We start from the raw sequence: 19,340 nt of genomic DNA, 5'->3' as shown, positions 1-19,340 counted from the left end.
AACATTTTAATTAGAATACGGTAATAATAGCAAAATTTAGTGAGTCATGTAATGACTAAGAATATCAGTCTCCTGGTGCTAACAACGCGAAAGGGGGTTCTATGTGGCTTCACGGCCGTCAAACAGGAACTGGGAAAAGTGATCATTAATATTGATAAGGTATTTAACTATAAACTAATAAAATATTCAATATACTAGATAGAGTTGAAAATAAAACAAAGTCAAGTATCGTGGGTGCCAAAACTAGATTCTAAATGACGTTTGCATGGAATAAATGCTTATGCTTTTATTTACACATTGATTGGGGGTCCTAATTTCGAATTTTTGGTTAAAAAACGGGGCAGTGTGAGACTGGTGGGTGGGGCTTAAGGTCAATGTCCGTGTTCTTGGGGACGAGCACCCGGTTAAGCCTACTTATGGTCGCCTGTCTGATTAAACCGCGAGCCATCTTTAGTTAGGGAAAACAATTTCACGTGGAAGCCATCTTGAACTTCTTTAAGAAAGCACTAATAAAGTACCAAGTCCCTATGCTAAGACTTAATTGTATTCTTGCCTTAATTAAACAATAGCTTTTATTGCAGAGTGAAAAATATTTCTGTTCCATCCCCGCCCGCCATAAAATGTTAAAGTGGAAAATGGTGGAAACAAACTAATTTTCATGCACAGCTTGTGTCAAGTCCCTAGTCTAAGGCTTAATTTTGTTCTTGAATTGTTTGTTAAAATTTAAACTAAATAGACATGTCTCATGAATAGTTTAAGTTCGCTAGACTAACCACATTTAACAAAAGAGCTGGTTACCTTATAGTGAAGATCCCTGGTCTTTCTTTATTATTGGCTTCAAAATAAAATGTGGCTTTTGAAATATCAATTTCACCAAGAGGCATTTGATTGTCAGCCGCTGTTGAACTTCGATAATAATACAATTTACAGTTATTTTCACAAAACACGAACCATCTTCGTTTCGCGGTTCTTATAAGGCCTTTGGTGGAATACTTGCTGAGGTAACCGCACAAGGTTTTGTAACTTCGAATTTGGCTGGCAGTTCTGGCCCTTGCCCTAACGTCAACTTCGGACTTAGGCCTTAGCTTCACTTCGGTAACCGTACTCACTGTGTCACTCGAAATTTCACTTAAATTTGGAGATTTTGGTGGACTTTCGCGTGCAGTAAGAGCCGCTTCCATATTATCCGCGATAAATTAATACATTCAACTTACAAATATAAAAATTGTAACATTAAAGACACAAAAACCACCAAAATGAACCACCACGGAACAGATGAAACCGCGAATGCGAAATGTGTGACAGAAAAAAGAGGCGTCTGCACAAAACGCAGTTTGGTCCAGAAGCTCTGAAAATAAGAATTTTAACCGAGATATTAAATATCTATTTTTCGTTTACACAATTACACAAATTTATACTACGATGTAGCGAAAATAGTTGGTTTAGTTTTTGAAATTTTAAAACTAAATCTCAAGTTTTAATGAAACAATCCTAAATCTCGTTTTTCTCTTACAATTTTCAATATTTTAATATAATCCATCTTATGTACAGCGCTGTTTGAGGGGTCAACTGCCAGGTGATTTATTTGACCTTTCGTAACGCGTGTAAGATACGGCATGGATTCTCAGGACCAAAATAATTGTAATTCTTTAAATTTTGAAAATAAAATAATTATGGCTCCTATGGTAAGAGTTGGAACACTACCTATGAGGCTATTAGCGTTATCCTATTCGGCAGATATTGTTTACACGGAGGTAAAGTAAAATGTTTCCATAAAATTCCTAAGCCTTGGCCACTAAATGACAACACTAATTAACAGGAACTGATTGATTACCGATTATTAAAATGCCGAAGAATTGAAAATAGTAAATTACTTGTTCAATTAACATGTATTAAAAATACCCCACTTAAAAATATAATGATGAAACGATTACTCTAGATGTTTTGGGTACTGTTGACTATGTTGATGATGATCAAAACATAGTCTTCCGAACATGTGATAATGAAAAGAAGCAATTAATTTTACAAATGGTAACGTATTAAACCCTATAATTTTTACAACAATCTCTCTAAACTTTGACTAAGCATTCAAAATAATATAGGGAACATGCAACCCAGAACGTGCCTTACAAGTAGCGTTAAAAGTGTAAGTATATATTTTCATCACTTGTATAAACTAATAAATAAAAAAATTAACATTTTAACAGGCAGAATGATGTGGCTGGAATAGATATAAATATGGGATGTCCTAAAGAATTCTCAATCAAAGTAATAAGATAAATTAAAAAAAAAACAATAACATTAAATAAAAATTTTAGGGTGGCATGGGAGCTGCTTTGCTAAAAAATCCTGAAAAAGTAGAAAAGATATTGACCACTCTAGTTAAAAATACCAAGATGCCAATAACTTGCAAAATCCGATTGCTTCCTTGTGTATGTTAAATTTAAATAGATACTGAAGTCTATATTTTTCTTATATAATTATAATTATTTAGTTAGAAGAAACTATGAAACTAGCCAAGGTCATTGAAAGCACGGGTGTTTCCGCTATAGCCATTCATGGCAGAAGAAAAGAAGAGAGACCTCAACACAAAAACAGAAATGAAGAAATTAAACAAATAGCCCAAATGTTAAAAATCCCTGTGATAGCAAAGTATATAATATAAAAATATTAATTAAATTTTTTATTTATTTATTAATTAAAACTTTGGAACTTTAAACCCTTTTATTTAAATAAAATTAGTGGTGGTTCCGGTGAAATTTATTGTTACAATGATATTAAAGAGTTTAAAGAGATATGCGGAGCTTCTTCCGTGATGCTTGCCAGACAAATTGAAAAAAATTGTTCCATCTTAAGACCAGAAGGAAAAATACCATTGGATGAATTAATTGTTGCTTATTTAAAATTGGTATTACATTTAATTCCTTTAAATAATTAAATTAAAATTATAATTATAATTTATTGAAAGGAGTGTTACTTTCTAGGCTATAGATTATGATAACCATTTTCACAATACAAAATATTGCATTCAACAAATGTTGGGTTCACTACAAGAGTCTGAACGAGGAAAAAAGCTCTTGGCCTCTCAAAGAATGGAGGAAATATGGTAAATAATAATAAATATAGTCAGAAGGGGATAATAGAAGAAGGATGACACTCTGTATCCTCTTAATGCTTTAGTTATGTAACGTCATTCTTCCCAGGCTCACCCTTTTAGTTTGCTTTCCCGCTCATCAAACTACAAATGGGCATCGCACCGTAAGGTGAATTCTATAATTGTTTGGCACTAAATCCCCAGCAATCATCCCACAAACCTCGTCTTGACGTGGGACAAAATTCACAAGCGCGTCTTGCCAAATATTTAAACGCTAATAGAGTAATGATGAGGGAACTATTTATCGTGTATGTGATTCGGTTTAGTAACCTTGCTCTAAATATTCCGATGTTGGGAAGAGTGACGTTACACTTACCCCACTTTGTGGTACACTTCTCTCGAAGAGAAGTATTATATACTTCTGATATAGTTTAAAATTTGATTTGTTATTTGTTTCTTTTTAAACTTTTTAACAATTTTAGCGAACTATGGGGCATGTTAGACTATTACGAAGAATACCAAAAGAATTTAAAGCTTAAAGCTCACAGCTTTCAAAATAATAGGAAACGTAAAGAAAGTACTAGTATAGATGGAAATGGTAATGAAGATGAACCACCGGAAGTCTCATTAAAGAAAATGAAAACTGAACACGGTGAAACGTGGATTATGAAAGCCAGATATATCAAGTAAAATAATTTTAATCCGTTTTTAATTGCATTTCAATTGACCGAGTATAATTTTTTTGCGTAAAAAGATCAATGTTTCCAATGGAAGAATTACCTAAAACAATTTTGTTAAATTGGACGCGACAAAATAACAAAAAGCAACCTTTTTATAAGACTGTAGATATAATTTTTATTATTAATTAAGTTAATTACAAAGATAATTAAATATTAATATTCCTTAGTGGCCAATAGAGAAAATGTTTTCATCTATGGTTATAGTTGGAGGCCAAAAATACTCAAGTTCATTTTAGTAAGTGCGTGGTTACTTAATTTTATTATATAAACAATTTAACATCTTTGTTTTTCATAGTGAAAAGAACAAGAAATTTGCCGAACAAAGTGCAGCCTTGGTCGCCGCTTTCGCATTGGGGTTAATTGAAAAAGACAAAATAGTTGGTTCCGCTACGGGTTTGTTAGGACATGAAGTGTAAATGTAACAAAAATGTTATTTGATAAATCACAATGGTTAAGAATAAGAAGCGTTAATTATTTTGTTAAAATTTAACATTAAAGGCGGGTAGAGTCCACCATGTGTTAATTTGCTCCGTTGTCTCTTTACATCTCTCTTCAATAAGGGGTATTTCATTTAAGAATTCTTTAATAACTGGTACGCATTGAGCCATTTCATGGTTGAAGTCTTTCAAACGTTTCTGATAGTCTTCTACAAATTGTCGTTGCTTCGCTTGAAAATTCTTCATTTCGTTAATTAGTTCCACTTGTTGCAGACAAATGTCTCCATTGATTACGTACATCTGTTTTTCATTAATGGCGCGTTTCATAAGGTAGTCAAAGCTTTGAACTGGACAAATGTTAAATATGTCTTTAATTTGGGACAAAAACGGATTTCGTTCAATTAAAGAGAGGTTTGTCTTTGTGTAAGGGACAACTTTATCTTTAATTTTTAGACAGGATAAATTTTCGATATCCAGTTCACAGAACATGTGAAATCCTAGTGCCATTTTCTCCTTCCATATTTCGATAGATGTTAAGTTATTGCAAAGATTCATTTGTGTAAACATTAATCTCGCGTCTTTTTGATTTTGGAAGAGTAGAACTATTTCAGCTTTCATTTTCTCATTCGTAGACAACGCGGACAATATTGAAATATGCTTTTGTCGAATCAATCGTTCAGTTTCCTCAATAATTTCCAATTTTTCATTCGAACTTGGGTTAAATTCTGAAGTTTCAATGACATTTATTTCTCTGCGAATTGCGCTTAACTTCGTCTCCGCGTTTTTTAAGCCTATTTCGGATTTTAATAAATCAGAGATCATTTGACGTTTGGAACTATCTGAGATTAAGGGGGCCATTTTTTCTTCAAGGTTTTTTCTCCTCAAAAGTAAGGTTTCAATCTGATTACGAATGCTTCTGTATTCAGAATCAATTGTTACGTGTTTACAACGCAAAGTATCAAAGTGGCGTTGCATACACTTGTTCTCAATTTCATGAATTAAATCGCCTTTCCCATCCCCCATTGAAGCTGTCATTTCATAACCCAGATCACTCATTTGTCCTCTGATGGAAAATGCATTTGTTAATTTGGTTGCATCATTAGTCGCTTCTTGGGCTCGATAGCTTAAGCATTTCATTATGGTCTTTAAGGAGGTGTTTTTCATTAAGTCCATTATTTGTGCCGTGAGAATTCTTTTATTGAAGGATTCTTCTTCGGTGTTAAGCTTTCCGATAGAATGATCATAGCAAAGAGAATAAACATTCTTTTCAATCTCCATCATTAAATTTGTAGCTGACATTTTCTGTTTCTGTAGTTTTCGACACGTGCTTGTGATTGAAAAGGATTCATCTACTATTTCGTCAGGTTTTTTCAATAACTCAAAACTCTCCCGAAGATGATTGTTAACTCGCATAAAATGTAGGGCCTTAGACTTTGTTTCTTCGGATTTTGACTCTAACATTACGGTCATGCGTTGAAGATGGGTTATTTGGTTTAAATCTTTATCAATCTTAGTTTGAAGGGTAGTTGCTGTATTTTGCAACTCCTTAACATTAGATATTTCTTGAATTAACTCTAAATCAAGAGCCTTGGAATGTTCATTCAATTCTGACAGTTTCTTTAAAGCTTTACTAGTATTGGCGTTAATTGGACCATCTGTTTTGACTCGTTTTACGTTGTTTATTACATTTTCCCACAATTTCCCATTTACACCTTTACTTAAATTTTGAAATACCTTACAAGCACTGGCACCAACAGGTCTAGTTGCTTCTTCTGAATATCCAAGTTCATCAAAAGCCCACTGTCCTATTCTTAGGGCTAAAGCCTCGCGAGATTCCTTCTGCGGATCTCCCTTTAAAGGTTTTCTTCGCGACATTCTAGATTAATTAAATATTTAATTGAAACTAAATGTTAATTTCAATTGAGAAAAGACATCACTATCCAAGGTTGATCAAGACACTTTGAAAATATTACGCGGAATAGGCGGGAAATCTCTTGAATATGATTGGCTTAATGCCAACGTCCTGGTGAGCCAGTTCAGGCCCGAGAGTCCGTGACCGGCAAAAAAAAACTTGAATTTTATGTCATAGCCCACTGGATCACGCGCTTTTTAGAAGTTTATAAAACGTCGTCTGACGCTTCGTCTGCTCTGACGTTTGATAGCCCTTGCCCTGCCAAATTCGGCAGTAATTACAATAAATTGCTAGTATAATATTGTATTTTTTAAACAATAGCTATGACATTAAAAGACTATTAACATTGTGGTATATAAGACGGAAAATATTCAACCAAAATAATTCATTGGCTTCTAAGAAAATAAGGTAAGATGACAATTATCAACCACTACACAATTTTATTCTCCTAAATCTTCATAAAACCACTGTGGTGAAGTAACTCAGATAGAAGCGAAAGCTAATTACACAAACTTTATAATACCCAAAGGGTTTCAAAGATTCCTCCTCCAATTCTTTAGAGTCTAAAGTTTTTGACATACCCACAAATTCACCTCTAGCAAACCCTCATGTTATTTGTTACCAAATTTTTATGGAAAAATTAATAATAAAATTGTTATAATTGACTTCCTGATAATAATTATTATTCACCTTTAAATAGGGTATATTATTTGTGATATATCAGCAATATTTTTTTGGATTTTAGCTAGTTCATCAGACAAATACCAAAAAAATTACTCATGGAGGATAATCAAGTGGCAGGACCATCTTCAGTTTCATTACTGGAAAATTCACCAGTTACTAAGAATGTCTCTAAAGATCCTAATGTTCCACAAAAAGCTCAGCTAATTTCTTCATTGAAAAGCACAATATTTATTCTCAGCACATTCCTGGTGGTTTTTGTTGCATTCCGAAATACTTTAACTTGGTAAGTATTATCTTTGGCATGAGTTTCAAATAAGATCCATTTCCATAGGTTATAGACAGATTAGGTTATGTGAAATTGAGTTTTAATTGAACCAATCCCCCCCCCCCTTTGTTTCATCCTGCCATTTCCAAAACTTCCGCGAACTTTGTAATTACTATTTTCCTAAAACATCTGTATAGACTATAACTTATAATTAACAGTGTACTAGGCCTATATTGTAAATTAAATCCGCTTTGATATACATCTATGTAAGATTTTTAGGTTAATTTCATGTGTAGATGTTTTGTATAACTATACACTTTTTTTGGAATAGATAGTTTATGATTAGAATATGTTATTTCAGTTTGCTAGTACTAGGTACTAAACATGACTTTAAACTTTTCTCATAGGCATTTACAAAGATTTTGGGGAGCTTCTGGAAATTTTTGGCAAAGCCAATGGGAAATGATTTATAACCTTTGTGGAAAAGATGATTTTACAGTCGCTGTTTGGGGTAAGATATTGTTTACTGAAATAATAAATAAAATAGGACAAACAATATTATAATAAAAATAGGATGAACAATATTATAATAAAAATAGGAGGAACAATATTATAATAAAATAGGATGAACAATATTATAATAAAAATAGGATGAACAATATTATAATAAAAATAGGATGAACAATATTATAATAAAATAGGATGAACAATATTATAATAAAAATAGGATGAACAATATTATAATAAAATAGGATGAACAATATTATAATAAAAATAGGATGAACAATATTATAATAAAAATAGGATGAACAATATTATAATAAAAATAGGAGGAACAATATTATAATAAAATAGGATGAACAATATTATAATAAAATAGGATGAACAATATTATAATAAAAATAGGATGAACAATATTATAATAAAAATAGGATGAACAATATTATAATAAAAATAGGAGGAACAATATTATAATAAAATAGGATGAACAATATTATAATAAAAATAGGAGGAACAATATTATAATAAAAATAGGAGGAACAATATTATAATAAAATAGGATGAACAATATTATAATAAAATAGGATGAACAATATTATAATAAAAATAGGATGAACAATATTATAATAAAAATAGGATGAACAATATTATAATAAAATAGGATGAACAATATTATAATAAAAATAGGATGAACAATATTATAATAAAAATAGGATGAACAATATTATAATAAAAATAGGATGAACAATATTATAATAAAAATAGGATGAACAATATTATAATAAAAATAGGATGAACAATATTATAATAAAAATAGGATGAACAATATTATAATAAAATAGGATAAAAAATAGCAGGGATAGATTTAATTTTAGAAGTAGGAATGGAGAACAGAGTAATGTGGGCGCGTGTCAAAGTCCCGGACCCCCCTGCCGGGACGGGGGGGGGGGGTACGAAAGAAGAGGCGGGCCATAGCGACAGAGGTAAAAAGGAATTACGTGTTTTTCGCCGTCCCCGTCAGCAACGTCATCAAAACGTAGTTTAAGTAAGCCAATAAGATAATTTAAACTTTTCGTTACATGTTGGAGGGAGGGGCTCTATACTGGGCTATGAGTCGGACTAAAGTAAATACTAACCGTTCTCCATCACTACTTCTAAAATTAAATCTATACCTGCAATAGCAATAAAATAAGATAAACAACATTAATACAATAAAATAAAAAGAAATTACTGTAAATAAATCATCTCAAAAACAGGGAGCTAATCATGGATATTGAATTAGTTTTAAAAACATTTTTGCAGCATCCAATATAATAGCCTTTTTTGTATACTGGGGGATTGGAGGTATTTACACATTCATAGATCTGACTGGAAAACCAGCCTTTCTCCTGAAATATAAAATTCAAGAGACAACCAACTACCCTGTAAGGCAGTAATAAATCAATTCATCTCTGGGAGAGATTGAATTTTGATGGTATTATGTTCAGGTGGAGCCGAAACGATTATGGAAAGTAATAGGACAAGTTCTCTGCAATCAGATTTGCGTGGGTATTCCCTTTACTATCATTGCCTATGAGCTCTTCAAATGGCGAGGTAGTTATTGCGGGGAATTGCCAACTTTTCAATGGGTCCTCCTGGAACTAAGTGTCTTCATACTGATCGAGGAAATTGGTTTCTATTATTCTCACAGGTAAGGCATTCAAATCAAAAGGTGTTAAAATTGCTCAGCAAAGGGTGGTGTTGTCGTCCTTAGCATAAAGAACGAATTATTGTGAAACGATTTAGATTTATACGCGAAGGGTGATATAAAATATACCCTAGGGGAAGGAAAGTGGGATGAAATGAAAAAACTCGAAATATCCCCCTGAACTCCGTGCTTATGATCCTTTAAACTCTATGAAATGAGGTAATTTCTTTCCTCAGACTTCTGCACCATCCAAAAATCTACAAGCACATCCATAAACAACACCACGAATGGACGTCTCCAATCGCTATAACGGCCATATATTGCCATCCATTAGAACATACCCTGTCAAACTTATTACCACCATTTATTGGACCTTTAGTTATGGGTTCTCACGCCGCTACTACATGGCTGTGGTTCACCTGGGTCACATTTTCAACGCTCAATGCCCACTCTGGATTTCACATGCCGTTTTTCCCTTCTCCGGAAGCCCACGACTATCACCATTTGAAGTAAGTGTGGCTCCTAAGGTAATTTTATGACTCAAAAAAATGTTCGTTTTAAAATGACGCTCAAAAATAACTGTTTTTAATGTCGGTACATGTTCAAACGCGCCTACTAATGTCGGTACATACTCACATGCGCCTAACGCTGTATATTTTCGCATTAGAACGTCTTAAACCGCGCGCTCTGATAAGCAATCATTGGCGCTTGCTGGAAAATATTTACTCATGAAAATTTATCAGCGGACCCCCTAAGGTTTTCTTATCATTCCTTTCCAATCACCCCTTCAGTAAATTGCCTTTCTTTCTCTCTTTTGAGTTTTGACATCTACCCCTATGTAGTCAACTCTGGTAGTTTCCCTTTTTATAACCAAAGTAATTTGGAGCAGCTTCATAAAAGCAGAGTTTTCGCAATATAGTGAGAAAAGCTTCTATTATTTGATGGTCCCCACCATTTAAACTTAAATTCGTGTTGTAGAGAAGTCGGGAGGGTAGTATACTTTGTTGTCATCCCCAAATACTTTTCGGTGGTTTAAAACGAGGTATGAGTAATTTTACAGTAAGTTTAACAAGAAGCAGTAATATAAATGGAAGGGGGGAAAAGGGAGGGTGGGAATTTTTTATCTCTCTACCTCCCTCGATTCTACGTAATGCGCACGCGCGAATGGCGTAGGTTACTACACTGAAACTCTCTCTCTTTCTCTCTGCTCCCTTGTTTGACAAATAAGGGCATAAAGCTCAAAGGGGGAGTGAGGGACCTTCCCTAAAGTCACTATGGTCGACGTAGGGACTTTCATTAAAGTTCCAAAAGTCCCCGTTTAACGTATTCCTCTTCTTTATTCGTTCGTAATTAGATTCAATCAAAATTTTGGTGTAATGGGTGTATTGGATCGCCTACACGGAACTGACTCTGGTTTCCGAGCCAGCAGCGTTTATCAGCGCCATATTATGTTGTTAAGTTTAGTTCCTTTGAAACAACTTTACCCTGATAATATCAAAGAGAAAGCAATTCCCGCTAAGAAAACTGAATAAGCATATTTACCAAAAAAAAAACAAACAAATGTAACGAATAACTTAGCAGCAGCTTTAAACGCAGTATTTAAAACCCTGTCGGTATTATTTAAATTAATATATAGTATTATGAATATTGCTAGAACTTTTAAAATTGTGGGAGCATATTTCCCCTTTTATTTAGCATAGTTAAAATCGCAAATGCTGCTATACCTATAGTGATGTAACTCTTTCAGTTTTAAATTATTGTTAAGTGTACATTAAAAATAAATATTTAAATACATAATTTAACAGCTGTATCACTGTATAATTGGATAAATAAATAAAATAGAGTACTAGTTTTACAACTTTGGTTTGTTTATAGTTGTGAAATACACAACTGTTGTTTAATATGAAAATTCCACAGATACCGTTTATTTGCGCGCGCACCTTAGTAAGAGCAAGGAAGATGGAGATAGGGAAGTTTGGTCAGTATAGGAGTCTCTCTTCACGAAATGTAGCAGGTCACATGACTTATATTCGGCGTTAGTTTGAACTGCGCTGTCTCGGTTGGAAACCAGTAGTGCCAGGGATAAGGGAGGTGAGATGGATTGGAATTTTGGAAATGATGATGGGCGACCTGCGGCACCGTATCTCTCCCAGTGTACCTCGCGCACGCCCCTACCCTTCGGTAGGCGATTGCCAAGTGCTGCCGCGTAGCGCCATTTTATATGTACGAGAACTAGCTTCTATTTTTAAGATAGAGGGAGCGTCCTTTACAATTTCCTACGGTACGACCCTACCAAACCGCTGAGGATGCTGGGAGGACTACAGTGCCGTAGGTAGGGCACAGAGGCAACGCTGTAGGTATGGGGGTTTCCACTCCATTCCTCTCTCCTTCAAGGTAGTGCCGCCTATCCTCAGCACGATGTGCGAGAAAAGTGCGCACATGCACATCCAAGCCGAAAACGGGATTTTTGGGCGACCGGAGTTATAGCGTTACACGAAACTTCCCTATCTCCATCTTCCTTGGTAAGAGCGTGGCGGACTGGCGGCCCAGTTCACTTCACGCGGGAAGAAAGCGGCCTCTCTCTTGTGGTGTTTGAGAATTTTCTGCTGAAATTAATGGAAGTGTCTATTACGATGGTTTTTCTTAAAGGAGCGGACTGCAGAGTTCAAATAAGTTGATGTCGGTTAAAAATCAACGCGTATGAAATGTTTTGGTGACTTTTATTAACGTTTTTTCAGTATCAATCCTAACGTCAGTAAATTTGATTCAATTTTTCATGCTCAATTTAAGCCCTTGAAAATACAGGTACACTTTCACTTGCGACCTGAAAACATACTTTCGAAATATCTCAGTTAATCCTTTCTCTTAAAGCTATCTGCATAGGGGACTAAGAATTTCAAATAAAACAAAACACGCGATTTGATAAAACAGGTTTTTCTTGTAATAGCTGCAGCTTAGCTTAGTGACTTCCAAACTTGCATAAATTATAGATTATCTCTACGTAATTTATTTATTTTTTTTTTATTTTATAAATGTTCCATTTTAAATCGTTTGTATTATGACTCGAGATAAAACGCGCCTGTTAATCTAAGTTTGTACTAAAAGCAATTAAAATCGAATGAATCCAATTTTATTCATTATAATTATTATTATTATTTTCGATATTTTAATATTAGTAAGTCAAGGTTAAGAAAAAAAAATTTCTTCTAATTTTCCTCAATTATACTAGTCGGTTTCAACTACATGGCAAAGACATTTGTAGGAAACAACTTTTGATTAATTTCTTGGCACAATAACAGCGCAGATATTTTTAACGCTAAAAAAAGTGAATATTTAAAATAAATTATGGAAAAATGTCATAAAATTAGCTTCATTCAAATTTAAAGCTCGTTCTGGAACTGAAGTTACCGGAGAATATTTGGAAACTATAGTTCCTTGGCTTTTGCAATGAATTTCGTGAATTTTCAATGTTTTTGGGATGATATTGGTGTAATAGCCCAAAATATATGGGATTATTTGTATGAACTATGCGGAAAAGATGATTTCAATGCGGCGGTTTGGGGTAAGATGATTTTTAATTCAAATTATTCACTTAAATATTTAATTTGAAAGACGAAGTGTAATACACAGGTTATTCGCGAGGTAAAATACGTCATACGTAAATGAGAATATGGCTGCGCAATGATTCTTTTTAGCTGTATGCATTCCTGATACTAATTAATTAAATAATCTGTCTTAACAGGATTGAACCTAATGGGATTTATTGTTTATTGGTTGTTGGGTGGTCTTTTCACTCTAATCGATGTGACTGGAAAACCCGAGTTTCTTTTGAAGTACAAAATACAAGAAAAGGCTGAGTATCCAGTATGTCATCAACCTTAAGAATTAATTAAGGCATGAGGACCTATTATTTTCATGATCTCGTACTATTTACACTGTGCCGTTATATGGTTCTAAAAAACCCCGTCTATCTTTAAACGTTCTCATGTCATATATGGGTTCTTGCCAGAATTGATATACAGTTATGAAAATAATTCAGATAAAAACGAGCCGTTTATGGAAAGTAATCGCACAAGTGATCTTGAACCAACTAGTGGTAATACCTTTCAGCGCAGTTATGTTCCGATTATTGAAACTACGAGGTTGCGGCTGTGGACAGTTTCCGACATTCCAAAGACTGCTGTTCGAGTTTATGATCTTCACTCTTGTACAAGAAACGGGCTTTTATTACAGTCATAGGTGAGGTAAAAGTTCTGAATTAAACAGCTTGTTTCGTTTTCCGCGTACTTTATCGGGCCAGGGATAGATTTAATTTTAGAAGTAGGAATGAAGAACGATTAGTATTTACTTCAGTCCGACTCATAGCCCAGCATAGAGCCCCTCCTTCCAACACGTAATGAAAAGTTTAAATTATCTTATTGGCTCACTTAAACTACGTTTTGATGACGTTGCTGACGGGGACGGCGAAAAATACGTAATTCTTTTTTACCTCTGTCGCTATGACCCGCCTCTTCTTTCATACCCCCCCCCCGGTCCGGGGAAGGAGGTCGTGGACTTTGACGCGCGCTCAATATACGCCGTTCTTTATTCCTGCTTCTAAAATTAAATCTATCCCTGATCAGGCACATTTTTGAAAGGGAATTGAAGTCGAGTGTTTTTAACAAATATTTGATTAAACTTAGACCAGGCTAGATTAGGTTTTATTTTTTTCGCTTAGGTCAAGTTAGGTTTGGTCAACGCTCCAGGATTAGGGTAGTTAGTTCCTTTTAGCTCGTGGAAATTAAGTAAAAATGTTTAAATTTTAGTTCATTAATATCTATTGTTTCATTAGGTTATTGCACCATCCACTTGTGTATAAACACATCCACAAACAGCACCACTCATGGACTTCACCCATATCAATAACGGCGATTTATTGTCATCCTGCGGAGCATTTGATGTCAAATATGTTACCAGGATATATGGGACCGTTAATTATGGGCTCTCACATTGGGGTCATATGGCTATGGTTCGCTGGAATGTTATTTATTACTATAAACTCTCACAGTGGGTTTCACTTGCCATTTTTCCCATCTCCAGAAGCCCACGATTTTCACCATTTGAAGTAATAAATGACTGAATAAATTACGATCTCTTTATATTTAATTTATGAATAAATTATTAGGTTCAATCAAAATTTTGGAGCTCTGGGTGTGTTGGACCGTTTACACGGAACCGATTCTGCTTTTCGAGCCAGCTTGGCTTATCATCGACATATTCTAATGTTGACTTTAGTACCGCCTAGACAACTCTATCCCGAGGGCTTCAATAAGAAGAAGACTAAAGTATCGATTAAAACGAATATAGTTCAAACACTTATTTCAAGGTTTAATTTGTTCTTGAAATAATTGCAAAGTGATATCTTTCAATAATATTTGTATTCCTGGTGATACTCTTTTATATTTTAGTCAATTTATATTACGGAAATAAGCGAATTGACTATAATCCATCGTTGTTATTAATTAAATTAATATTTCAAATTGGAACTAAGCTTTATAATTGTTTCATAAGTATTATTTAAAAAATAAAGTTTTCAAAAATCTTTATCTATATAAATCAAAGGCCTGACTGATAATCAACGCCCAGCTCAAACCGCTCGCCTTAGAAAGCTGAAAATTTTCAGGAACGTTATTCATAAGTAGTAGGCGCGTACTAAGAAACTTTTTTCCAATCCGCCGCCATCTAAGTAAATGGCGCCCAGAAATGTAAAAATATATTCTGTATGCGTCAATGTTCGCGCGTTTCAACCGATTTCACAAATACTTAGTACGCTGGTTTCTTTTAATAATACCAGAAGTTAGTGTTCGTACGGGGTAATAATTTAATCGGGGTCGGGGGCAGGTTATCCCCGAAAAAAACAAGTCGGGGTCGGGGTCGGGGTAACACTACCAGAAGTATATAATACTTCTCTTCGAGAGAAGTATACCACAAAGCGGGGTAAGTGTAACGTCATTCTTCCCAACATCGGATCATTCGGAGCAAGGTTACTAAACCGAATCACATACGCGACAAATAGTTCCCTCATCATTACTCTATAAGCGCTGAACTATTTGGCAAGACGTGCTTGTGGATTTTGTCCCACCCTAAGACGAGGTTTGTGGGTTGATTGCTGGGAATTTAGTACCAAACAATTATCGAATTCACCTTACGGTGCGATGCCCATCTGAAGTTTGATGAGCGGGAAAGCAAACAAAAAGGGTGAGCCTGGGAAGAATGACGTTACATAACGTAAGTATGAAGTGGATACAGAGTGGCATCCTTCTTCTATTATCCCCTTCTGATAATACATAGCTTCCTAGTGTCATGGGCAGTGTTGGGCACATTTATTTCGATATATCTTTTTACCTATCAAAATATTTTTGTTTTCGCCCCTATCAATTTTTTACCTATCAAAATATTTTGGATTTCGCACCTATCAATTTTGAACCTATCAAAATAAGAGAGAGAATTCTCGCAGATTCCGGGTTAGAGTTCTGAGACCTAACCGAGGCTCTTTTTTTTCAGGCGCATGCGCGATTTTTTTCTCCGGACCGTCGGCCGCTAAAATTAGGGAAAAATTCGAGAACATTGGTTTAAAGAGGACATTTTGGTCTATTAGATTTGCGATGTGCAAGAAGCTCTCTTATTTACAACCGGAGATTTTGCAAAAGGAATTTCAATATTATAGAGATATCTAGTTTTCTATTTAATTTTTTTGATTTTCTTGGGAAGCGTTTTCGGGTGTATTGCTCGCAATTAGGGAAAAATTCGAGAACATTGGTTTAAAGAGGACATTTTGGTCTATTAGATTTGCGATGTGCAAGAAGCTCTCTTAATATTTACAACGTGAGTTTAAATTAAAGATTTAAATCCTTCCGTAAAACACTCAAAACACAACTTGAAAACGGTGGCGACGACAGCAAAATGTCATAGAACATTTTCGACTCAAAATCGTCCATAGTACATCCCCCTTAATTTTTGATAAACATTTCAGAAACACCCTGTATGTTTGGAAGACGAAAAATAAAATATCGTCTGACGTTTGAGGCGTTTAATTGCGTAATTAATTAACAGCCCCCCTTAATTTTTGATAGACATTTCAGAAACAGCCTGTATATTTAACATTAAAATATCAATTAATTTAAATAAAATTGAAAGATTCTGATCTAAAAAACTTTACGGACACGAATGGAAGTGGTAGCAAGACCGTACCCTTAGCAGATAATTAGTCGTTCCACTAATTACGGTGATACGCTTTTTCAAATTAAACCTAACTGGGAAAGAACGTTATTAGTAATTTTCCACAATATCAGTATTTTTCCACGGTATCAGTAATTTTCCACAATATCAGTATTTTTCCACGGTATCAGTAATTTTCCACAATATCAGTATTTTTCCACGGTATCAGTAATTTTCCACAATATCAGTAATTTTCCACAATATCAGTAATTTTCCACTGTATCAGTAATTTTCCACAATATCAGTAATTTTCCAGGTTATCAGTAATTTTCCACAATATCAGTAATTTTCCAGGTTATCAGTAATTTTCCAGGTTATCAGTAATTTTCCACAATATCAGTAATTTTCCAGGTTATCATATTTTTCAACGTTATCAGTAATTTTCGATTTAATTTTAATTCTTTTACTGCTAATTGGGAATTAATTATAATTAATTAGCATACATTGGACCGCTTTGGTTCTATGGGCAAATAGTTTTTTTATAAAAAATAAAAATCATGACACTGTAGAGAAATTGAAGGATTTAAATCTTTAAATTTCTCTACTATGTGATGATTTTTATTTTTTATAAAAAAAACTATTATAGCTGAAGACTTTAAATTTTACAGGATAATATCAAAGCTCTCAATACACGTCTCATTAAAAATTCAAGAGATTTGAACCAGTGGATGCACTATTTGGGCCAAATAGGTTGATAAAACTGGTCCCCTTCCATAGACGCCCCATGTTAAAACCAGGCGGGTTTGAATTTTAGACCGAACCTATGTTATTTTCATTCTTAGGGTCGGTTGAGGGAGCTTCTAGAGCCCGTGCAGCCAGCGTGATCAAGTGGGCTATGCCTCTAGTTATTACGTTGAAAACTATTAATTTGTCGTGGATTCAAATTATTTGAAATACATTTTTTTCACTTTAAAACTAAATATTATTATTAATGACATATTTTGAATATATTAATATTGTAAAACATTTTTAAATTTTTAGAAAAATTTGTTTGACCTGTGTCAACATAGGTGGCGTTAATGAGGCAGTTTCCCGCCAAAACGCGTCTCCCCGTTCCCAGAATGCATCAATAATACAACGCCATTTTAAGATTAGTCAGGGCGGAGAAATTTTACGGAGCCAATGAGGGATTCCTCAAGCCAGCCACTTTAGTAGGCTCCCGTTGCGTACCGTGTTGCGTGTTTTATACGACACTATGTTATGTTAAAGGGTTGCCCGTTGTTTGTCTTTTAACATGGTGGGACCCATAAAATTAAGTTTAATTCATATTGGCGATTGTGTAGCGTGTTCAAATACAAGAGCCAAGGTAAACGCGTGAAGCCCAGTCAGCTGAGGCCCGAGCAAAGTGCGCGTTGTACACCAAGAGAGGAGTTTTTTACCCGCCGTGGAACCCGGAATCCAAATGAGGACGACAAATCGTCTATCGTTCGGCCAACACTGAATGCTGCGTTCGGGATTGTTATTTTGACGGCGAAGATAAAATCCGCCATCGACGATTTCACTGTTTTCGTGCTACTCCAAATCAAATAGGTATAGTTATTTTATTAAATCCATATTCGTTACTGTGTTTGACTTGGACGTAACCGTTAATTCCCATACTTTAACGAAAAGCATAGGCTTAAAGTCTAAATGTAAAAAATGTAAAATTATAGAACCAAGGCTTAGCGTGTAACAATTCTCTTTTTCTTGGCTTAGTTATTTCCGTAGCTTTTTTAACGCGAGTAACCAGCTTAGGCCTGTTTTTAGTGGTGGGCGCATTGCGGAAACTATGAAAAAATTAGGCCTTTTCGTTCAAATCGCCTGAAGCAAAACCCAGTTTTTAACTGGTGTGAAATCACTAAGCAATTTTTGTAAACCCGTTCGATTTGGGACTGTTAATCAGTACAGTAGGCCTAAATGATTAGCTGAGGGGAAGAAAACAGAAACAAGTCTGTGCCTGATTTGAGATTAGGCAAATGGACATAGTAACGTAACTTAAAGTTCCAAAAGATTTCCGTGTGGAGTTCAAGAGGTCAATTAGAAAAGGCGATTTAATGTTGCTATGCTTTTTATTGCTGATAATTGGGAAATAATTCGTAATTGCGTAGGTCTATTATGGTGCCATGAATTGGCGTTTTAAAGCCAAGGAAAGTAGGCCTTTAGCTAATGATTTTACAGTTTTATTTATAGAAGGTTATTGTTCTTTCTATTGTACCGCTGCTTATCAGTTTATGTAAACCTTAAAACTGTTCCAACATTGGCCAATGAATAAAGAAAAGCAATAAAGCATCTCCTGTTGGCAATTACGATTTTGCAAAAAACCAAACCTTGAGTTAGTTCTACTCCCGTAGAATGACATTTAATCACAGTTGTCAAACTGATAGGCCTAACAACGTGTTTACCCTAAATAAATAAGCTCATTAACCTTGCTCAAACACTATAGCATTTATGGCATATCAGACATAATGGGTGCCTCTTTAAGATAAGATAACTCCAAATGCAGTAGATTAACAAGAAGTGATAAAAACAGTTGATGTTTTGGTACTAAAAATTTCAAATGTAACTGAAACTTGAACGACAATGAACCCTTATAAAACCTGACAACGTTCAAAAATAGAAACTTTCTGTAGTGCTGTGATATTTTTTTTTAACCCCGTGCACTATTCTAAGTTCACTCGCATCACCGCCATATTGGCAAGCACGCAACGATTAGTTAGAAAGGTACGAGTTCCTGGCAACCTAAGATGGTTTTTCGTAGGTTCTCAGTTCATTTGTGGGTTCTTA

The 19,340-nt window shown here is 34.6% G+C and overlaps 5 protein-coding genes across 10 annotated transcripts in view; 4 read left to right on the top strand and 1 right to left on the bottom strand.

The window, feature by feature from the left end:
• Positions 1–1,305, bottom strand: part of LOC149623602 (TBC1 domain family member 2B-like) — a 100,100-nt gene extending 98,795 nt beyond the window's left edge. For all 6 annotated transcript variants that reach the window (XM_089852621.1, XM_089852622.1, XM_089852626.1 and 3 more), the window contains exon 1: positions 799–1,305. In XM_089852621.1, the coding sequence (XP_089708747.1) occupies positions 799–1,181 (383 nt within the window). In that variant the 5' untranslated portion in view covers positions 1,182–1,305. The remainder of the gene's footprint in view (positions 1–798) is intronic.
• On the top strand, positions 1,288–4,363 carry Dus2 (Dihydrouridine synthase 2). Its single transcript, XM_089852645.1, has 13 exons — positions 1,288–1,754; positions 1,820–1,865; positions 1,940–2,031; positions 2,103–2,146; positions 2,208–2,268; positions 2,319–2,432; positions 2,495–2,652; positions 2,743–2,908; positions 2,985–3,106; positions 3,577–3,780; positions 3,849–3,936; positions 4,002–4,069; positions 4,130–4,363. Exons 1-13 carry the CDS (start codon positions 1,617–1,619, stop codon positions 4,248–4,250), a joined length of 1,422 nt encoding a protein of 473 aa, XP_089708771.1. The 5' UTR covers positions 1,288–1,616; the 3' UTR covers positions 4,251–4,363.
• Positions 4,364–6,425: 2,062 nt separating this feature from the next.
• On the top strand, positions 6,426–11,178 carry LOC149623600 (fatty acid hydroxylase domain-containing protein 2). The gene is made up of 7 exons (XM_089852647.1): positions 6,426–6,591; positions 6,929–7,150; positions 7,540–7,643; positions 8,936–9,057; positions 9,121–9,323; positions 9,557–9,829; positions 10,675–11,178. The coding sequence occupies exons 2-7, from the start codon at positions 6,963–6,965 to the stop codon at positions 10,850–10,852; spliced, it is 1,068 nt and encodes a 355-aa protein (XP_089708773.1). The 5' UTR covers positions 6,426–6,591; positions 6,929–6,962; the 3' UTR covers positions 10,853–11,178.
• Positions 11,179–11,189: 11 nt separating this feature from the next.
• Positions 11,190–14,793, top strand: LOC149623599 (fatty acid hydroxylase domain-containing protein 2-like). Its single transcript, XM_089852658.1, has 4 exons — positions 11,190–13,184; positions 13,360–13,559; positions 14,152–14,424; positions 14,485–14,793. The coding sequence occupies exons 1-4, from the start codon at positions 13,074–13,076 to the stop codon at positions 14,705–14,707; spliced, it is 807 nt and encodes a 268-aa protein (XP_089708784.1). The 5' UTR covers positions 11,190–13,073; the 3' UTR covers positions 14,708–14,793.
• Positions 14,794–17,652: 2,859 nt separating this feature from the next.
• UBL3 (ubiquitin like 3) overlaps positions 17,653–19,340 on the top strand; it is a 44,880-nt gene continuing 43,192 nt past the window's right edge. Inside the window, exon 1 of the mRNA XM_089852661.1 lies at positions 17,653–18,107. The gene's annotated coding sequence lies outside the window, so the exon portion shown is untranslated. The remainder of the gene's footprint in view (positions 18,108–19,340) is intronic.

This window comes from Phalangium opilio, unplaced genomic scaffold, assembly GCF_054372755.1.
Source record: "Phalangium opilio isolate 3A_F unplaced genomic scaffold, DU_Popi_V2 ptg000113l_1, whole genome shotgun sequence".
NCBI classification, from domain to species: Eukaryota; Metazoa; Arthropoda; class Arachnida; order Opiliones; family Phalangiidae; genus Phalangium; species Phalangium opilio.
Note: the sequence above shows the minus strand (reverse complement) of the source record. Positions and strands in the feature narration are given on the sequence as shown.